At 37.7% G+C, this 21,023-nt stretch overlaps 1 protein-coding gene across 4 annotated transcripts in view; it reads left to right on the top strand.

Moving 5' to 3' along the window:
* Positions 1–21,023, top strand: part of glis1b (GLIS family zinc finger 1b) — a 73,932-nt gene that overhangs the window by 41,334 nt on the left and 11,575 nt on the right. For 3 of the 4 annotated variants that reach the window (XM_039676390.2, XM_089119746.1, XM_089119747.1), the window contains 4 exons: positions 10,760–10,921; positions 13,439–13,549; positions 15,105–15,273; positions 19,457–19,613. In XM_039676390.2, coding sequence (XP_039532324.1) covers positions 10,760–10,921; positions 13,439–13,549; positions 15,105–15,273; positions 19,457–19,613 — 599 coding nt within the window. The remainder of the gene's footprint in view (positions 1–10,759; positions 10,922–13,438; positions 13,550–15,104; positions 15,274–19,456; positions 19,614–21,023) is intronic. The other variant, XM_039676381.2, reaches the window with a different exon arrangement.

The raw sequence follows: 21,023 nt of genomic DNA, 5'->3' as shown, positions 1-21,023 counted from the left end.
TACATGTATGGTTTTAGGCTCAAGTTAGTCCCATCATTTGTACTATGGCGAAAAATACTAGTCTTTTGTCATCTTATAATGGACTATGAATTTGAAACGATCTCCATTAACTTAATATTTGGAGGTACTCCTTGTCAGAATTACTCTCGGGAATATCTCCATAAAAAGGTGGATTGTTGAATGAACTTTAATTTACTATTCCCTCAATCTAGCTTTGTAAGATATGAGAACACATTTATTGCACTTTTTATTTGGTTTATTTACTGCACAAAGTTGTGGAAACACTCAAGTTTCTTTTATTATTGTCCTATTTTTACTATATAATACTATTTATTTATATTAGCGCCATATTGTTTTTATTATTCGATATTAGTATTTTTATTAGCCCCATATAACCTATGTCTGTATTTTTCTGTAGTTGTTTATTAGCATTGCAGCACAAATGCGCGGAAAATCAGTTGTTTTAACATGATCCAGCCAGGTGACATAAAAAAAATCTGGCGCACAGTGTGCCAAGAAAATATTGAGCTGTTGTAAAGTGAAGTGTTGCTAGTCAAAGACAGATATTTGGCACTCAGTTGTAATGTTTCTGCACATTTGAACTTATTTTATCTTTTAACGCCAGCGTTTTTTTTTTGTTTTTTTTTTGCCAGTCAGCACCAGCATTTTTTTATGGCTCCCAGAATATTTTGTTATATGAATATCTGAATATACAATGTATCACAACAATGAACAGAGCCACTGCTTTTAAAAAACATTAACAAAAACAGAAAGCTTAAGAAAATAGTTTTTTTGGTTATGTGTCGGATTAAGAATGATGATATTCTGTACTCTTTCAGGTGGGGAAGCCTTGTGTCATAAATGATGGAAAATTATTTCAATGGCAGGATCAGGGAGAGAACTGCTAGTCATATTTTTTATGCTCCTTAGTCATAATTTTTCTGTGAAGTTGATATGCATTGACTGTTTCACATTTTACAAGCTGAGCTCAATCAGACAGCATTTGTTACATAATGTTTCTTACAACAAGTAGCCTTATAATTTCAACGTGTCCTTCATTTTCTTTAAAAAGAAAGTTACAGTGAGGCACGTATGTAAGTAAATGGCCAAATTTTCATAGGATTTTACGACAAAAGTGAAGGTTATAATTTATTTTAGTGCATTTTTGAACTGTAAAATGGTTCCCATGATTTTTACAGTTGTGTTAAGGTTTTTGACATAATATTACGAAAAAGTTGTAAACTGCATTTTTCTGCACTAATATAATGTTATCAGTTAGCATTTTATTGTAACATTTTTGAAAAGGAGAGATAAATCTAAATTAATTCACGAGTGCTGCCGATTGAATTTAACTTACTGGACCCAGAGTATTCCTTATTTAATAAAAAAGGACATTTGTCTCTAACATTTTGGTCACAATTTAGAGTAATAAATATATAATTCTTTCATTAAATTCAAGTTCTAAAAGAGTTTTTATAGAGCTTTTATTTCACTACTTACACATTAGAAATGTGGTAATAAATTTGAATAATAATGATTTAATGTCTCAGTGTGGGCCCTTTATGGCCTACATGTACACGGAGCCAGTCATAAATGTGTTTAATTTAGAGTACCTTCCTCATTGTCACTATAAAGAGAGCATGTTGACATGGAGCTGATGCCAGTTGCCATCTGCCAAACACTCCTTAGAATAAATAACAGTAGTCAGGGCGCTATTTACATCGCACCCAGCCTTTCCGCAAACATTCGCCATAAACCCCATCATGTAAACAGAGCACGGACAGTTTCGAGTTAAGACTGAATATATCCCAGTGTTCTAGAATGGGTTTGTTGAGATACAGATGGGCCATGAGACTTAGCAGAACCGAGAGCCAGGTTAGGATCCCAAGTATCTCTCAAAACCAAACCGACCCAGTTAATAAACAGCCACATAACTGGAGGCTTTATGGTGCCCCTCTAGTCCGAAACCACGTCCCATCTGCGGTTTGAACAGAGCCCAAAACTAAGTGTGGGAGGCTTGCGACAGCTTCTCTCTTACAAACGTATGGGCTGTGACAACATTCTGTCTCATTTGTCATCTGCTGTCACTCAGAGATAGATGTAACCAGAGCAACATCTTCACCAAAAGCCCATTCCTTAAAACCACAGTTATGGGTGTAGGGGTGCAATAAGAATGTGGTGCACTGGTTCCACATTTCAAGCGGGGTGTTATATGGAGATCTGGCAGGACGTGGTACGCTACTGCACTTTACCGCTGACTCACAGCTGGATTCAACCGTCCAATTAGAGTTCTCCCCATGAAACTATTCATACTCCGCCAGAAGAGCTGTCCACGCTTTCTCAAAGCGCTTGTCTGTTTACATTGTCAAGTCCCATCATACATTTGGAGGTATGGCTTTGAAACTATTTCAAAAATTATTGATAAAAACAGTAACTTCTGCACTTCCTACCAACATGAACTTTAACCATGTTCTTTCAGCCAACAATACTTGAATTAACTTGGTTCTCCATTATGCAAAGTGCATTCTCCAAATGTTTCTAGTTCAATAACTAATGTAACTTTTTCACAATTTCCCAAGATTTGTTATTTTTTACCCTTTAATAATGTTAATATTTTTTCCTGCATGTGCCCAGGAAAGCGTGGAAGCCTGTAGAGTAATACGTAATCGTCATATAAAGTTTAAAATTAGACATACACTGTAAAAATGAATACGACTGAATATGTTAAATCTAATCAACAAAATTGAGGCAACAAATTACAATCAACTTTATTAATTAAATTTAACAAATTAGAATTGAGTAATAATTAACCAAATGAATTATTTAAAAGTTAACCATTTAAAATGAGTAGAATTTACACATTTTTAAAAACAAAAATATCGGAAAAACAGACTGATGAATTAAGAACTCTATTGCCATCATTGAAGACACCTGATGATAACAAGCATAATCACTGAAGGAGAAAACCGTCATTTTCATGAAGTCACCATTATGGTGATCAGTGTGTGTTTTATTTGGGCTCTTGACCCTTAAATCATTAACTTTAGATGTTGTGTGGCTGTTATACGTGAATTGTAATAGCCAGATGAACAAATAGATAAGGTGATCTGATGGTGTTGGTTGTGTTTTAACATAATCATTATTTATAATTCATTTGGTTAATTTTTACTCAATTTTAATTTTTAATTGATAATATTGATTGTAATCTATTGCCTCAATTTTATTGATTAGATTTAACATATTCAGTCATACTAATTTTTTACAGTGCAGTCTGTTTTTCTGATATTTTTGTTTAAAAAAACAATTCTACTCATTTTAAATGGTAAACTTTTAAGTAATTAATTTGGTTAATTATTACTCAATTCTAATTTGTTAAATTTAATTAATAATTTTGATCGTAATCTGTTGCCTCAATTTTATTGATTAGTTTTAACATATTCAGTCGTTTTCATTTCACAATGTGACTAGTCACATTGTGAAATATGTTGCAGTTGCAAGATAAATCACACTTTGAGATATGAAGTCGCAATAGTGAGATATCAAGTCACAGTACCTTTTTATTTTGTTTACTCTGAGGCAGAAAGTTTTTACATTTCATATCTACACTAGCGTTGAAAAGTATGAGGTCAGTATTTTTTGAAAAAATTAAGCAAGGATACTGCTCTTTTAAACTTTCTATTCATTAAAGAATGCTGAAAAATATCATGGTTCCACAAACATTTGTAGCATCTGTTTGTAACATTGGTAATAAAAGAATGTTCCTTGAGCACCCAATGAGCATGTTATAATGATTTCTGAAGGATCATGTGACATTGAAGACTGAAGTAATGATGCTGAAAATTCATCTTTGCTATGAAAGGAATAAATTATAGCTCTTGGTGAGCACAAGAGAAATCTTCCAGACCCCAAACATTTGATCAGTAGAGTACAATTTGCCAGACAATATTATCCAAAGCAACTTACATGGCATTTTTAAAATCAGTTCATGCACACTTTGGGAATCAAACACATGACCTCGGTGTCACTGTTCCAAAAGAAATGTTTCCATATGAAAGTGCCTACTCCATTTGTGCTTGTGAGTTTTCATCGAGATAATATGCGGTCTGTTATTGTGTGCGGGTCATTGATGTGGATTCCCAAAGATCAGTAGCGCAGACATACAACTCTTGTTTTGTTCATTTCTGTGACAAAGGCTTTTTTTTTTTCCAAACAATGATTTAATTCCTTCACTAAAGGTCTCATGATGCATTCTAATAAATTCTATGTGACCTCAAAGCCCATGGCTCATCAATTCACCCCTTAAATTTGATTTAAAATGACAGGTTTGTGAAGCTATAAAGGATCAGTTTCCTAATGGACTCGAATGTGAACATAAAGAAACGCTCCAAATCTCTGTATAATGTCCAGCCATTGTTTCCACAGTAGTGAAAAATTAAGAAAATAGCACGTTCTATGGCTCCTTGAAGACTCGATATTATCCTCTTCAAAGCTTAAATACAACCAGAACAAGTGACACGGATGAGCCAAATTCATATTTCAGCGTAGAAAAGCCAAGACTCAGATTAGGTCATGCACAATTTAATGCAAAGATGGAAAGTGAATATTAGCATTGAAAAAACACACTGCTTTGTAATTCCGTCAGCGTCTCGCTTGCAAATACCAAGAGAGGAGCGAGAGCCAGACCTGGAGTCTTATTACTGCTAAGGTAAACAAGTACGTGATGAGAAATTTCAAGTTAAATACTCCATAAATATGAAAACGTTTACTGTGGAATATCACAGGACACTGAGACCTTGTTATTTGGGTCTATTTTTTCTCTCTCAACTGAGTTATTGATGAGGTATTTGAATAACATTCGGATACAAGTTCTTTATTATTTTATTTTATTTTTCTACTTTTTTCACAGATTTAGATCTTTTTGTTGCACTATTACATTTTCATTTAATAATGACTTGATCTTAGTATTATTTATTTTCAGTGCAAAACATTGGTCCTCATATTCCACTGTGATTCCACATGATTTAATGTGCAGTCATGCTGTATGACGTATCATGATTAATAATGTGTTCTGAAATATGACCTGATAAATTGCCCTCGCACTGCACTTTTGAACAGAAAATAACAAAACAAGAAAATACTGAAGGGGAAACGCAACAATCAGGTTCCCAAAAGACAACAATACAAGCTTTCTCTATTGTAGTTCAATTTCATCACATATCTGGAGGGCGTAAATGTTCTACTTCTCAATCCAACTAAGTTAGATCTCACTCGACCTTTCTACATCGTCATTCAAAACTGAACACATTTAACATGCCATTTTGACCTATTGTCCATCTGAATAGCTTTGTTTTGTTCATGAATCTGATGGAGCCTTTGACGCAGAGGTGTTTGACTTGGCAGGCGCAAGGCACTCTGGGATGTGTATTTGTTGTCAGGTCAGAGATATACTGTAGAATAGCTTAGAGAGAGTGGGCATGAGACAAACCCAGCTGTGTCAACTCTGAACATTATGCCAACAGGGTGGAGGGCGGAAAGAAAGGCGAGAGAAACGAACGTCGGTCAGGAGCGTTTATAGTTTAAATGTTCCTCACAATGTCATATAACGAGGGATGTTGTGAAATGTGGCCTTTTTTGGTGTTTAGCCTAGAGTTTGGATGACGTTTGAACCTTTAGAAGTATGGCATGACCCTAACAGTCAACTTTTTCCAAATAAAGAGCTCATATGTGTGAATTATGAGTTTGTGTAATGAAAGTGTGATTCTCATCCATAAATCGAATGTAAAAGCAACACGTTTCTCATGGCTGCCAGTTAAAGAGGAAGTTTCTGAGCGACTGCACTCAATGTATTTGTCATGTCACCCCATGTGTTGTGCCAGCGCCGCTGGGAACCGAACGCTAGCAGGTGTCAGTGAGTAGATGGGGACTGACGGTTTGACTGTGTCAAATGCTGTATTTGCCCCTCCGCAGGCATGAACACACTGCACATATCATGTTGAGGAGTTTCATTGCATCTCACTGTGCCCTGGTTCATGTTGCACGAAACGGAGAGATAACTGATGGCTCGGTGGTATTGTAAAGGCATCGGGGCGAGTGTAATACTCTCTAATTAGCTATTAGAGATGCTTAGAACGGAGAGAGTGAGAGGCGGGTTACTGGAGTGACAGACTGTGCTTGGTGTCCATCAGCGCTTTGCGGCCAGGGAAACCGAGAATGCTGTTTGGTTTCTTTGGTGTTCGGTTTAACAAAGAAAACACGGATTAAATAAATTTGACACTAATTTAATGGTGCCAGGTCTTTAGGCCTGTAATAAATAGGGTAATATGAGGGACACTGTGCCTTTACAGGACTAATAGTGATGTCTTTAGCATGTGCAGGATGCATTATCCAATATTTTAACAAACAAAATAAATGGAAACTTGATGGCACAAAATAAAAATCAGGGGTAAATGACCCTGTGACAACAACTATTTTTTGCTGAATATGTATCATAAATGTATGTCTGCATCTGTGTGCATAAATGATAGTTTTGCTAATGTACAAGACTAAATCAAATATTCTGTGTAACATATTCTAACAATTTAGTTCAATTCAAATCAAATACCAGAATTCAGTATGTAAGTGTTCAGTCAGAATTATTTTTATGTTTTGATATAAGATTATACTTAACCAGGGTGTATTTATTTGATCAATCAATAATACAGTAAAAGTATAGTAAAATGCAGATCAACACAGTAAAAACTGAAATATTGTAAAATATTATTACTATTTAAAATACTCTTTTCTATTTTAATATATTTAATATATGATTCATTCCTGTGATGGCAAAGCTGAATTTCCAGCTGCACATTGCATATCCAGCATCTTCACATTATTTTAACAGAATCTGCATTTTAAAAGAAAGAAAATCCATTCCACACCACTATTTTAAAATCAGAATGGATTATGTTCGTATATAGCCTGAAACATGGCCATGCATTTCAGAAGAGTGCTTACAGGTACTGTATATTAGATTACATACACTAATCTGTTTTCAGGATGTAGCATGAGTATATGACCACCTAGTTATAAATTCAAATGAATACAGCAAGCGAGGGACGCATGCTGGAGTTACTAGTTAAAGGCTTTTAGAAAGGAAGAGAACATGTGGAAGCATCAGCTGATCTGGAAGAGGACCTTTACTCTTTTCTCCCTCTGTAAATCTGAATCTCTTCCTAGGTCAAAAGAAGATCACAGCTAGTTTTGGTAGGCACTATATCTTCAGGCTGGTAACACTTTGACGGTACGCCCCAGAACGACTCTGGGTTAAGTGCTCCCATAAAGATCCATATGTTTCCTGCATGTTCTAGTTCAGGATTCCCACATGTAGCATAAGTTGCTAATGTTTGACTTCCATAGCAGCGAGGTCAGAATCCATAATACACCTTCAATTCAATTTCCTTCAAAAACGTTGCTCATAGTGAGGTGGGGAGGGGGGGTGCATAATGACTACGTGAGAGGCCCAATTTAGTCATCATAGGTTGCTTCCTGTGAAGGTCCCATCTACAGTCTACATGGGTTTCAATCTGGTTTAACCAGTGTTGCATGAGAACAAAAAAGGCTGTTTCGGAGCAATTTTGCTAGTCATTTACATGACTACTTCCTCCACGGGTTTATCGGCCATGCCTTCGATCCCATCTGGACAACATTTGTCAGCTGAGGATTTGTGTATGCATCACATTAGGTATGAATCAAATATGTTTTGAAATTTGAAAGTAACGGACAAAAGAGCAACAAAGAAAAATCAAAGATCCCTGAGAATAATCGAAAGTGAATTCCCCTCCAAAGGAGAGAACGCGAGAGAAAGAGAGAGAAATTAACCAGATCTTTGATTCATATTAAGCCTCCTATTAGCAACAGATGAAGTTGGCTGCTAAAACGAGTGGCGTTTGGATGTGGAAATGAAATGTGTAAACTATGTAATGCGAATGTTTTAGCTAAGCTGTGTTTAATTTTCTACCCTGATGAAGTGCATGAGAAACCTGTCTCCCCTTAGCTGTCTCATTGAATCATATGGATATAATTTCATCCATTTACGTTTTTCTGCTCTTTGCTGTGGTTGCCAGGGGGCATTTGGAAACAGGCAGATTAAAGGCACATGTTCGCTTTCGCCTGTAGTTTTTAGCCACTCCATCTGAGCTCCGCTGTTCTCCGTGCCGAAAGACGTGTCGGCGGTTTCTCTTTTACAGGTCACAGTTACTTCAGGCGCTCAGCGGTAAACCTCGTAACACCTTTCGTTCTCCAACAGGAACCAGAATCGATTTCGTACAAGTGCTGATCACAGAACATCTCCATAACCCGCAGACAGCGTATCTGAGAGCGCTGAGGCAATTTGGATGTCACAGCGAATTACAAAAAATGTGTCGGACTGTAAGAAAAGAAGTCATGGTGCTCATTAAAATTGCCTTTAAGCCCACTAATTAGGAGTAATAATGTATTTAATGCTTGTTAGTTGCTTAAGGTTTTAATGTCTGAATAAACGCATGCCTGAGGGAAGGTGAGATTGGTAGTTACAGTATAATGGGGAAATATGTTTTATGTTTCAGAGCACCTCCGAATGTTAACGGGAACAGCAGTGGACCTTTGACTCCACGGGAAAGAATGTGGCCTGAATGCAATTCCCATAATAAGCAAATTTTCCTCTTCCTCTCAATCCAAGTCACTCCATCAGAGCTCTGTGCGACGTCAGTAAGCGACACGGCCTTATTTTTGCGCAGAAAAATGTGTCATAAAGGCTGGCTTGTGTTCTGCAGGTATTTAAGGGTATTAATGAACTGTTTTTTCTTCCGAGTGCTTGTGTACACTACGGGCTTTTAGTTGCCCGATGCCTCGTTGGACGTTTTCGGCCGCAATCACGCTTCATTTCCCATATAGTCATCAGGTTGAGGTTGAGCGGCCTCTGCGGCCCGCAATCATCCATGATTGGCTCTGTGCCCCTGACACAAATGTCAACCCGAACTGTCACTCTGTGTGTAGACGGCAGATCCTGAGGCCCACTTCGGAAAGATGGCGTCAAATGACTTACCACAATCCACTTTCGAGGGTTATCACTCTGTTTACCCTCACACAGGCCTTCAGAGGGGAAAGCTAAACACGTTTATGCCAATTAATGTGATTAGCTCGCTAAACTGTTTTTGCAAATAAAATCAAAGGGTAGTTGAGATTTAGGAGCTGTCGTGGTTGCTATATAGCGGTTTTAAAAATGCAACATATATTTAGTTAGTTTGGAGTCTCACTTTTCACTCAGATTTTTATGATGAAGGTCTGTTTGTATCTCAGAAAGTTCACTTTCCTCGGTTTACGTTTGGGGATGTTTTGATAGATGTCGTCGTCAGTTGTAAAACTGGTTGCGTTAGAATTATTTGGAAAATAATGTTCTGTACTTGGCAAATACAGGTGCATTTTTGTGCTAAGAGAATGTTATGGTCTTCAAAAAAAGAAAAATAAAATGCCAGAGACATAAAGAGACATTAAGAGAGAAAAAGAAATTCCTCCCAGTCAAATGGATTAAACTCTGGCAGATGGCTGTGTTTGCATGGTATCCCAGAATGCTTTGCTTTGTTTGCAAGGTATCCCAGCATGCTCCGCACCTCTCTCCATTGGCAGCCAATCCTCACACTAAGGGCGGGCTTTACACGATTAGCAGGCTTCTCTCTGCGGACCCATAAATTCAATTTAGCCTGAAATTTGTATTACGTTTTAAAGAAAGCAGCGAAAGAATTATTATTTCCCCTATATATAAATACACACATTTTGGGACATACATACTCGCGGTGTTTGTTTTGAAAACTTAAGTATTTTAGGAGTCAGCACGCGACATATATCTCTGCTGTAAAATGTAAATATGGCTAGCACGTTTTTTTTTTTTGAGACTTTAAGTTCTGTGTTGTTGGTATATTCACAGATGGTTTAATGTTGTTGAATAATACAGGCACAACTTGTGGGGTCTGAATGTTCAAAAGCCCCAAGCAATTGTTTCAACCACCGTACCGTTCTATTGCTCTATAGCGCATATTATTACCTTTGATGCACTATTATTTTCTAATAAAAATGCAAATTCAGTTTTTTTTTATTCCCTATGTGTGTAAATGTGTGAACGTGACCCTGTAATGTACCTGACTGAGTTTTTTCCTTGTTCCACATTTTTTTTAATGTGTCATATAAGAATCTGCACACTCAGATACACACACTGTATAATCCAGGTCACTCAATATATCCCAACCGTGGCAGTCTAAGGTTTCGCCCCGTATTAAATGGCCTGGCCTCAATAGCAAGCCCTTTGCGAGTGATTGAAGGAGGCCAGAGCCCGAATGATGTTCTGAGAGCCCATTAGAAGAATGGAAGGCTCTTTCCTTCAGTGAAACTCGAGCGGGGGCCTCAGTTAGAGGTCAGTGGACAATAGAGAGCAAAGCTGCTATGTCAGGTTACACCGTCTCTGACACCTCCATAAGCTGCCACTCTGTCTCATCCGAGGCTCCTTACTGGTGGGGCGGAGCTAAGAGATAGTTGGAAGGGGCGTAGCATAGTAGTCAGTCGTTTATGGTTTGTAATTTTAAAGAATTCTGATTGGCCAGACCATGCAAATGAGCTAACGAATGTGAATTTCTTTTCTGATTCAAATGTTCATCTGAATGCATTTGTTCACACTCATGAACAAATTAAGGGCAATGCCTTGTAAAACATCGCCCTCCGAGAAAGGTTACTGTTGTTGTCTCTCTGTCAGTTTGAAGGATGTAACAAGGCTTTTTCGCGGCTGGAGAATCTGAAGATTCACCTGCGGAGTCACACAGGAGAGAAGCCGTACCTGTGCCAGCACCCGGGCTGTCAGAAAGCATTCAGCAACTCCAGCGACAGGGCAAAGCACCAGCGCACACACCTGGACACTGTGAGTACATGAATACATTCATTCCTGCTCAACCCCCGAAATGCTTCAAAACACACGTAAACAAACACTTCTCTTTACTGACACCATCCTTAATATATAAATGAGCAGTGATGGGAAAATACAAACTTGTAGTCATGCTATACTGAATTTATTTAAATAAATTAAGTAGTTACTAGAAGTGCTACGGTTTTAGAATCATCTTAAAAGAAAACTTCATTAGAATAAATCATCCTCATAAACTCTCTAGAATGAAGGTTGGATTTATTCTAATACATTTCAGTCTAAATGATTCTCTCTCTATAGCACTGATAATTTGACTCATATTAAATCGGTTCATCCTAAAGAGTTGGAAAGTTATTCTAATCAAAAGTTTATTTCAGTGATTAGGTCCATTCTAAATGGTCCTTTCTCATTTTTAGCATTGGAAACTCATTCATTCTAGTAAATCGGTTTGTCCTTAACTGTCCTTTCATGCGAGTTAAATTTATTCTGGTTATTCGGTTCATCCTAAATAGTCATCTCATACAGGTATATACCATTGGATACTTTGATTCATTGTAATGAATTGGTTCATTTCGACACATTCATTTATTTATAAAAAAAACAAAAACAAGACTGTGCATATCATCTTTTTTTAGCTAGATATTTTCTCAATTATCTTACAGTATTTACAGTTTTTTGTTGCTGTTGTTCAAAAACCTTTTATACAGTACCATTTATATAGTTTTTAAAAAGGTATTGCTCTCTTACATAGGTGATATGATGCTCCAAAATGTGTTAAGTGATTTTGTTATTAGCTTACTATTTTTCAAAAGATTATTCAGATTGTTTGAACTTATTTAGCCTCTCCTAACCTAAACTAAAGGGAGATCCATGGAGGACCTCCATGTTCAGAGCAAAAGTCCCAACCACTTAAGTTCCCATCCAAATGGACCTTACAAACAATACCGTAAATGTGCTGTTTGCTGCCTTTCTTTGACCTAAATGTTAATTTTGCATGCACAAAACATACATACGGTTATGTCTCTGTGGGTTGATGAGGGGAAACACGTTATATCATACACCGTTTAACACCACGCTTCGTTTGTGATAGCAACGACACATGGCATAGAGAGACAAGCACGTCTTGCATCCCACTCCAACCATGTGAGGAAAAATAAAAGTCAGGGAAAGCTTGAGCTAGTCGTTTCTCACTAACTGGCTGAACCCGATGCTGTATCCACGTTACCGCCACACTGCCACAGCCAATAAGACCCTCGACCCCAGATGCCCAGTGCTACACATTAACTTGCCTTTGCGCCCTGTCACAGCCTTCCCACACGCCTCATATACAGTGAAAAAATCCCTCCGACAGTAATGATATTTATTCTTGACGGCCTTTTTTCTTTTTTCCATTCCTAAGCTTTCTCGTTTTCTGTTTTTGGTGCGTTTAGACGGCAGGGGGATTATATGGCATTGCACAGTGAAAACAAATAAATGCGCAGAGACGAGCTGCCCTGCGAGCGGCTTGTAAAAACAGCGTTATTTAGAGAACGAGGGAAGGTAGGAAAGGAGAGCTAATAAAGGAAGCCTATCCACTTTCGCTTTAATGACTGCCTCTTTTCTAGAAAAAAAAGAGCAGTGTAAAATGCATGGGAGAAAATCACCTCTGCATGTTTTGGAGCGTAAGAGTGTGTTTCAGTAAAGTTTGCCAGTGAGAATCATGTGTACACTGATGTTTATGTGAAAACGCACGTTTCAACACAACTCAACGTTGATCAAATGAGCAAAATAACACTGTAAGTGTTTGTACAGAACCTGTATACCTACACATTTACCGAACAATCTGTATTCTTCTCTTTCCTCTTCCTGTGTCCTCTCAGCTGAAAGGTAGGACACTGTCTTTCCTCTTGAACTTTGACTATCTACAGTATTAACACTCAAAATAAACAGTTATTGCACTTGTGTTTGTCCATTTACACTCAATTTGAAAGTGTAAATATTAAGGCTGATTACAGAAAAAAGTCTACTTGTAAAAATGCTTACTTTTCTGATTGAATTCAACACTTTTAAATAAAGAAAGAAAAATATGAAGAATATTAAATATTTTTTGAACTAATTTTACATAATATTTCCTCATTCCTAAAACCTATTTATTTCCATGTTTAAATAAAACAAATTAAATCCCAGATTTTAAATGTGGACATGGAATCATACTTTTTTTTTGTTTTATATTTAGAAATGTAATTAAAACTAGTGACTTTACAGACTTTCAATCTTAAAATGTTTATTTTGAGAGTTCAAAACAGTTGCTTGTCTAAATTGTCATGTCTTTTTAGTTTCCATGTGTGTTCATAAATGTTCTACACTGTATTTAATGTCTCATATAAACTATTATTATTGCTACTCAGTTATGAATGCTGACGTATTGTAATGAATAATGTCTTTGTGTCCATAGCAGTGTGTTTCCATGTCCTCTTTGTGACTGACTTGCGTATAATTATGATTCTTTGACTCCTTGTGCATTTCCTGTTTCAGAAACCATATGCGTGTCAGATCCCAGGCTGCACTAAACGCTACACAGACCCCAGTTCCCTCCGCAAGCATGTGAAGATTCACTCTGCCAAAGAGCAGCAGGTGCGTAGGAAGGTAAGGACACAAACAATCTCAATTCTTTTCTTTATTTCCTCCGTACAAATCATCTCATCCGAACATCAGAATAAAATTAGCTCTTTGGCTCTTGCCATCAGCCTTGAGAAACTTTTCTAGTAGATATTTTTCATGGTCAATTGTGTCTTTTTCATGGCTTGCTGCAGTTGGTTCTACTTAGGATTGTCTTTTGAAAATGATTTCCCCAACAATAGATCAACTATGACCACATTTCAGCATCTACATGGTAAAGAGTGCATTCCTCATTAAAGTGGGTAATTATAAGCAGAATGGCCTCATTGTTGCACTGGTCTAAACGACAGCTGACTGATGCGTTCTTCTTGCTTGCTGTTGTAAGCGGAAACACATGTGAGCGTGTACCATTGTTAATAAGCTGTGCAGCACTATACCCCAGTGGCCAGATGTTGTGGGTTGTCAAACAAACACTCCCACTCCATCCATCGCGAGCGTCGCCAGTTATAGCAAGCTGCGGCAAAGCACCGAAGCTCCTTTTACGTTTGATGAATTGCTGGGAGTTCTGCACAAGGATCTCAACTGGAAAATGTGCGGTTTGCGCTCTTTCGTAATATTCGAGAACTGCAGCCCATTTGCGTGTAATTAAGACGTGTTAGTTTTATTTCTAATTTGCACGTTTGTGAGCTTTTGTTTTGAAAATCTTAATTGCAGTGGAATTACAATAGCATAACACTTTCAAGTTGCATGTCACGGCTCATTTCGGGCTATTGTTTATTGCGAGGTATCATCTCCAGATTCAGTCCACTCAACACGAGTTCATTTGACCGAAGATAATTTTCCAGTTAAACATAATTCCATGCTACAATCCAAGCTTTCAAATTCAGTCTAAAAGTCCTAAACACATATGACTCCCCGAACTCTACACGAATGTCACATATAACGCATGATTACTCCCAGAAGTTTGATTTTGTAACCTTATGAAGAGAAAAATCAGTCTTGCACCAGCAAAAAAGACCTCTCCGCCTCTCTGAAGCCAATAACGTAGCGTCCCAACCTGTACTGACGATGGAGATGGATGTGGATGCGGGGTATGTCCTTCCCCTCATCCCCTCATGTTTCCAATCAAAGGTTCCTGTTTGTGGTGAAAAACTGTTTCTCTCTAAGCTTTTCATTTCCTGCGCTGGCCGATGGGCATGTCAGCGATGAGTTTGTGTCTTTTTTACGTTTTTTAATTGAAGACTTTTGTTTCACACAGGTTTTTAATGTGATTTCATTCTTTCAATATGGAGAGATACATACATCATGCTTTGATATACAGTGAGAAAAATAAGTTATTTAGTAAAATAAGGAAATAAAAAATTGATTTGCAGCTGTATCATACAAATAAATAGTTAAAAAATCATCATATATTGTGATTTCTGGATTTTTCTTTTGTTTTGATCATGTCTCTCACAGTGGACATGCACCTACGATGACAATTTCAGACCCCTCCATGATTTCTAAGTTGTTCAAAAACTCATTTTCCCCACTGTATGTATCTCTAATCTTGCATATTTTGTTTTATCTTTTTGATTGACAGCTAAGGGCCTGCCCCCATTTAGAATCAGATGCCTTGAGTGAATGTCTGTCAATCCAGCATCTGCATGGCCCTGCCCCTTCCCAGCAATCCCACTGCCCGGTCACCTCTCAGCACTCTCTGAATGGGAAAGAAGGCCGTTCCCCAGCACTCGGGCAGGAAATGTACACAGGTAAGGCTTACTTTATCCTTTATATCTAGGGGGCCTCAAGATAATTTCAAATAATTTAAATTTAGACAAAACAACTAAAAAAAAGGTTGAGATCCACTGTTCTAAACGCTGATTTCACGCAGCTGCCATTTTGAAATTGAAAGCGAGGCTCCGGTGGGAAGAATCTCGGAAGTACAGATTGACAACAATGTCTTGGACTACCAACCTGAAGCTGCTGCCGCGATTTAAACTATTAGATGTTAATATCCAATAAAGGATATGTATGTAGTTTGTTCCTGCTCCTTTTTTTTGTATGTTCTGAATATACATTTAAAAAATGTATTTATAAATGTATAAATTTCACTGTAGATAGTCTAAACTATGAAAGAAATGTATGTACATTTTTAGAATAACAAATTTCTACATTAAACACAACAATACACCATCACATTCGCGACTCTCCTATGATTTAAAGCGACACTTCCGGTTTTCTTCCCACCGGAGCTAATTCAAAATGACGACTGCGTGAAATCAGCGTATAAGCACTTTCACACTTTTTTTTGATAGCGGTGTGAAGTGGGTGTGGCACGAAGAATCATGGATTATATTTGTAATTAGTGGTGCTTGATAAAACAAGCATCACTATTATTTTTGCTCATACCATGAGTATTAAACTTGGGTGCAGACTTTGATTGTACTATGACTATGAAGTCAAGTGGCTTGTAACTTTTGCCTGCTGAAAATCGGGCGAAAATCTGAAATTCAGCTGAAATCGTCTGCTCTTTTGGCCTATAAGCAACCACTTACCATCCATTCAGAACACCCTAGCAACCATCTAGCAATGCCCAGGTAATAACCCAGAACACCCCAGCAACCGCATAGCACACCCTCTCATTGTGATACTGACTTTTAGACAGTCACCACTCATATTTTCTTTAGAATCTAGTTCTAGTTCCAAATATGTTGAAATAATCCTAATACTAATATTTTTACAGTAATCTGAAATGTATTTAAATAATTATATGAATGATTTTAAAGATTATGTTGATTGTAATTTTATACGTTATCTTGGAGATTAACTGCTGCTTTCCAAACCTTGAGAGAAATGATTGTATGTCTTGGTCTAAAGCATCCATTACAGCTTGTTTTTCTAGGAGCATATGTGCTGTCTAATTTATGTATCCTGGGATGTTTTGTAGAGATGGGTAGAGGACTGTTCCCTCCACCCTAGAATGTACCAAAACCCAGATGTGTTTTAAGTGTACATTCACTTTCAGAACCATTTATGTGATCCAAAACCAATAAGCTACGATTTAACAGCTCAAATGGACATGACAGAATAAAGGGGATTTTAATGTTATGAAGACCATATGAATGATAATATTGCAAACAGCTGCAATGCACAATCTGCGTTAGATGTCAATTTTCCCATGCTACTTTCAATGTTATGCAATTCACACTAAATTGGAGCTAGAGGAGAGGACGCTTACCTTAAAATACCCAGCTATAACTCATGACTCTTTGATTTAGAGAGGGAGGTCAGAGGTGAAGGCTTTGCATGTTTTGTTTTGTGTTTGTTTTGCATTAGTTAAACCACAGTAGTTACAGTCCTTCCTGTTAGTCATTTTTCTTGTTCTTTAGCTTGTTCTTGTCAAAATGCTGAACATACTGTGGTGCAATAGTTAGCAAAGGAGATTTCATGAAAAGGCCTGGAATACTAAAGGGATGAAAATTATGTTATCATTTACAAACCTTTGTCATCCCAAACCTTTTTCTTTCATGGAACACAAACGGACTGACGTTTTCAATAATAAATACAATTAATTTACAGTCATTTTGATACATATAATCATAATATATGACACATATATATGATATAAATAACCCCCCTAATAAATAAAACAAATAAAACAGACACTCATTTATCATCTCATACTGGTGTAACCTAAGCCTACAGAAATACAGCCAAAACTTTATTAGCATGAACCGGGCATTTACAGTCTTTACAAAATACATAGCCATAGCTTACTTTAAGTAGGCCAGAACGTTAATTGCGTAAAAAGATGTACATGAAATGAAGGAGGAAATAAAGAAAATACATAAGAAGGAATAAAAACATAAAACTTAAATTATGATAATATAAAAATATTAAACGTATTAAATAATAAAAAAATATTAAATATTTGTTTGTTGCCAAAGGAGGAGGAAGCACAATTGAAACCGCCATGGAAGCACCTACTGGAGGACCGGGGAGAAAACTCCTTTTCCTCGATTTACTTAAGCCTATGTGTAAAACGCATTTGCAGCTGCACAGCTTGCACATTGAGCGTCTGACTCGCTCATCGGCTGTGCTGCTGCAACTGCACATCCAATGGCGTGGATGCCTCTGACGTGCGACCAATGAGCTAGCCCAACATCATTAGTGGGCCAAGGGGGCATATCATCACGGTCCAACAAGCTAATATGTCGTAGCTAGGACAAAACTAAATGAACTGAACATGTCCCCTCCCGGTCATTGTACATGAGAGTAAATGGTGACGAAAAAAAAATAATGTTGTGTTAACTATTCCTTAACAGAGCAGCGATTCAGTCAAGAGGAATGTAGAACAGATCCTAAATGTTTGTGCGAGGGTAATTTGATGGACAATTGCAGAACTCCCCATCTCTCAAGCATCCTTGTACAAAACACACTTTGCACTGCAACAGCTTAATTCCCCTCCCAACTTGTGCCAGGGGAAAATAGGCGTCCTGGCTTACACCGACTCTCATTCGCTCAGTTCAAAGGAGATAAGTCGTTGCTTCAATGTGCAAATGTCTTTAGCCTGAAGGACCTGTTATGTTACTGTGGCTGTTTGTTCTTGTTTAGAGGAGAAGTTGTGGTTGGGTCTGGCCAAGATGCCTGCATTTAATGTTCCTGATGTTTCTGCCTCTCCCTATGCTTTGTTCCGAAGCCAGTAGAAAAAGCAAAGCAAAGCAGAGAGCGGGTACCTCCGTTATTTTGTAATTTGCACGTATAAAGTGCGCTCTAGTCCTGTGCCTTTGTGTAGGTTTGCATCTGGCTGTTACAGGTACATATAATTTTGTGCATTCTCTATAGCTTACAGTATGCTTTGCATGGCTTTATATATATTGTAATAAAATAATATATATATACATGTTTTATATTTGATGTATTTTATATACTGTATATATACACGGTATTACCTAGAAATTCCCAATTACGCTCAGCCATTAGAATCTGATTCTGCCTCCTGCTGGACTCCCCCTCCCATCTCTCCAGCAGATAACAACTAAAGCAATCATGGCCATTACTTGTTGAATGCTTCCCAGTCTGGTAGCAGATGTTAGGACTAAAGGGGAAAGCATTTAAGGACTTTGATTGATGATTTCGGGTAATGAATCAAGTTTGTAACCAGTTCAGAAAACTGTCAGATAGGCCCCGCTTTCACTGTAAAGCAGTTGGGGAGGAACACAAAGAGAAGGGGTGCTAGGACGAGCCGCTGAGGACTGTCAATGCACAGAGGGCTTCTGGGAAAACAATTACTGGGCAAATCCAGAGGAACACATTAACAGCCGGAGCAACCGGGAAAAGTGTCCGCCTGTCAGTCTCTCAGGCTGCACAAGAAGCCCGGGGACGGAAGAAGCCCCTTTACAGAACGAGCAACTATCATTTTCATCTGGCCTGGTTTGCATACAGTAGTATAATCTATGGTGGGATGACATTTGGACCAGTTGGATACCTGATCTATGTCTGTTATTTCCATTATAAACTGTGGATGGAGTTGATGTATCTTCTGGGTTTTTTTTGTTTTTTTTTTGCTTCAAGGTTCTGTGTCCTTGGCTGAAGATCCAGCCCACCTGTTCCATTCATTTCAATGCAAGTAGCTTATAGTAGATCTGTCTCTACTTATTATTTCTGCCGTTGCATTCAAACGTATCCGATCTGTCAAAGATTTGTTCGAAATGGCAATAGTCAATCAAATCCATTCCACACAGCAACATAAATTATGTATCGTAAATTGCTAGCAGCACAGAACATTTAAATTCATCCAAAAGGCCTTGGTGAGTTTTGTGTTGTCATAACAAGCGCTTGTTGCCATTAAGGGCTGTTTTGTGGGGATTTAATTTGGTCAATGTGCCGTTCTTGAGGGCTCCTTGAGGTTTATCAGGCATGTTTTGCACATTAGTTTTGTTTGTCTTCCAGGCCTGTACGCCGGCTCCAGCACGACACACAATGGAGCCCCACTTGAGTTGCTCTCTTCTGGACCTGACCTGCCCCCCAGGCAGCCCCGCCTGGACCGCGACATTGGCAGCCCCCACCATCTCTCCCCGCTGTCTGGCCTCGAGAACACCCGGGAAGGGTGAGTACCTATCCCACCGAGCATCACGTTTACTCCCAATTGCTCTGACATAGACGTAGGTTGGATGAGACAAAGGTTGAGGTTGGATCAATAAAGATGATGTCAGATTGGATAAAGGTTGTCATCACAGTTACAGATATCACTGTAGTCTTTGTTAAAGTGGTTCTGTTCCAGTTAGTAAGCAGTGAGAAAAAGGCTGTTCTGAACACTTTTAACCAAATTCTAAGTCAGCATTGCGTGGATCATTTTAGGAAAAGGCAATCCCACAATTCATTGCAATATGCTCTGTGAGCAATCCATCCAAATGTCTGACAAGTGACAAAAAAAAGTTGATTATACTTTAATCTAATTAAAAATTACTGTATAATGGTTCACTCAGTAATCAATTGATTCATTTTTGAATGAATCAGCCTTTTGAATTAATCATTTGAGAGTATGATTCATTGACTTATTTCTTTTCTAAGAATTAGAAATTAGAAATTAGAATTCTAAGAAAAAGATATAGTACAGATACTAAGTAGTACGCTATTATGCTGAATCTAGCCTCTTTTTTGGATGAGTGAATGATTATTTGATTCACTATTAAAGACTTGTTTTGATCTAGAATTAATCAGTGGTTTTAAACAAATCAGTGAGTAAATGATTAGTTGACTCACTCATAAAGATTTTCTAATTCCTGAATGAATCAGTTTTGAATGAATCATTTGAGTTGAATAATTGACTCACTCAAAAAGACAGGGTCACTTGTTTGTGTCTGGAATGAATCAGTGCCCAATTTCAGAATAGATTACTAGCTTACTATTACTATTCTTGCCATCTAAAGATAAAGCACGAATAGTAAGTAGCATGTTATTGCAAATTCAGCCACGTTTTTTGATTCATTCCTGAATGAATCATTGTTTTTGAATGAATCATTGAGTAAGTGATTAATTGACATACTCAAGTGTGTTGTTCCTGAATAAATGCCCATTTTGTCTATTTATAATATGCCTTAAAAGTAAGTACTCTTTTCCTAAAGAAAAAGGGGTTCCATACCCAGGCAGAACAAAAATATGCATACTTTGTTTTCTGGTTGAAAAAACAAATCTTCTTAGTTGATTCAGTGACTATTGTTTACAAACTCACTCAAACACTCATTTGTCGCCACCTGCAGAAAAATCTTCACCAATAATACACAGACTGACCGTCTGTCTGAAAACTAAAAAAAGGCTCCTTCCTTGATATCATCTTATTGCTTTGGAATAGCTAGTCACATCCGAGGTCTTGTTAATATTGCAATGCAGTGAGGTTTTTCTCATAACAGCAGATTTTCTTTAGTAATCTGTGCCGTCTAATGTGTTTTTTACTGGGTGTAAGATCCATATTGATTTAGGGGCCTGGATTTATTTACTATCCAAAGCACCACCGGCA

The sequence above is a fragment of the Pimephales promelas genome, chromosome 14 (genome assembly GCF_988280905.1).
Source record: "Pimephales promelas chromosome 14, fPimPro1.hap1.1, whole genome shotgun sequence".
NCBI lineage: Eukaryota > Metazoa > Chordata > Actinopteri > Cypriniformes > Leuciscidae > Pimephales > Pimephales promelas.
This window is presented reverse-complemented; position numbering and strand designations above follow the sequence as displayed.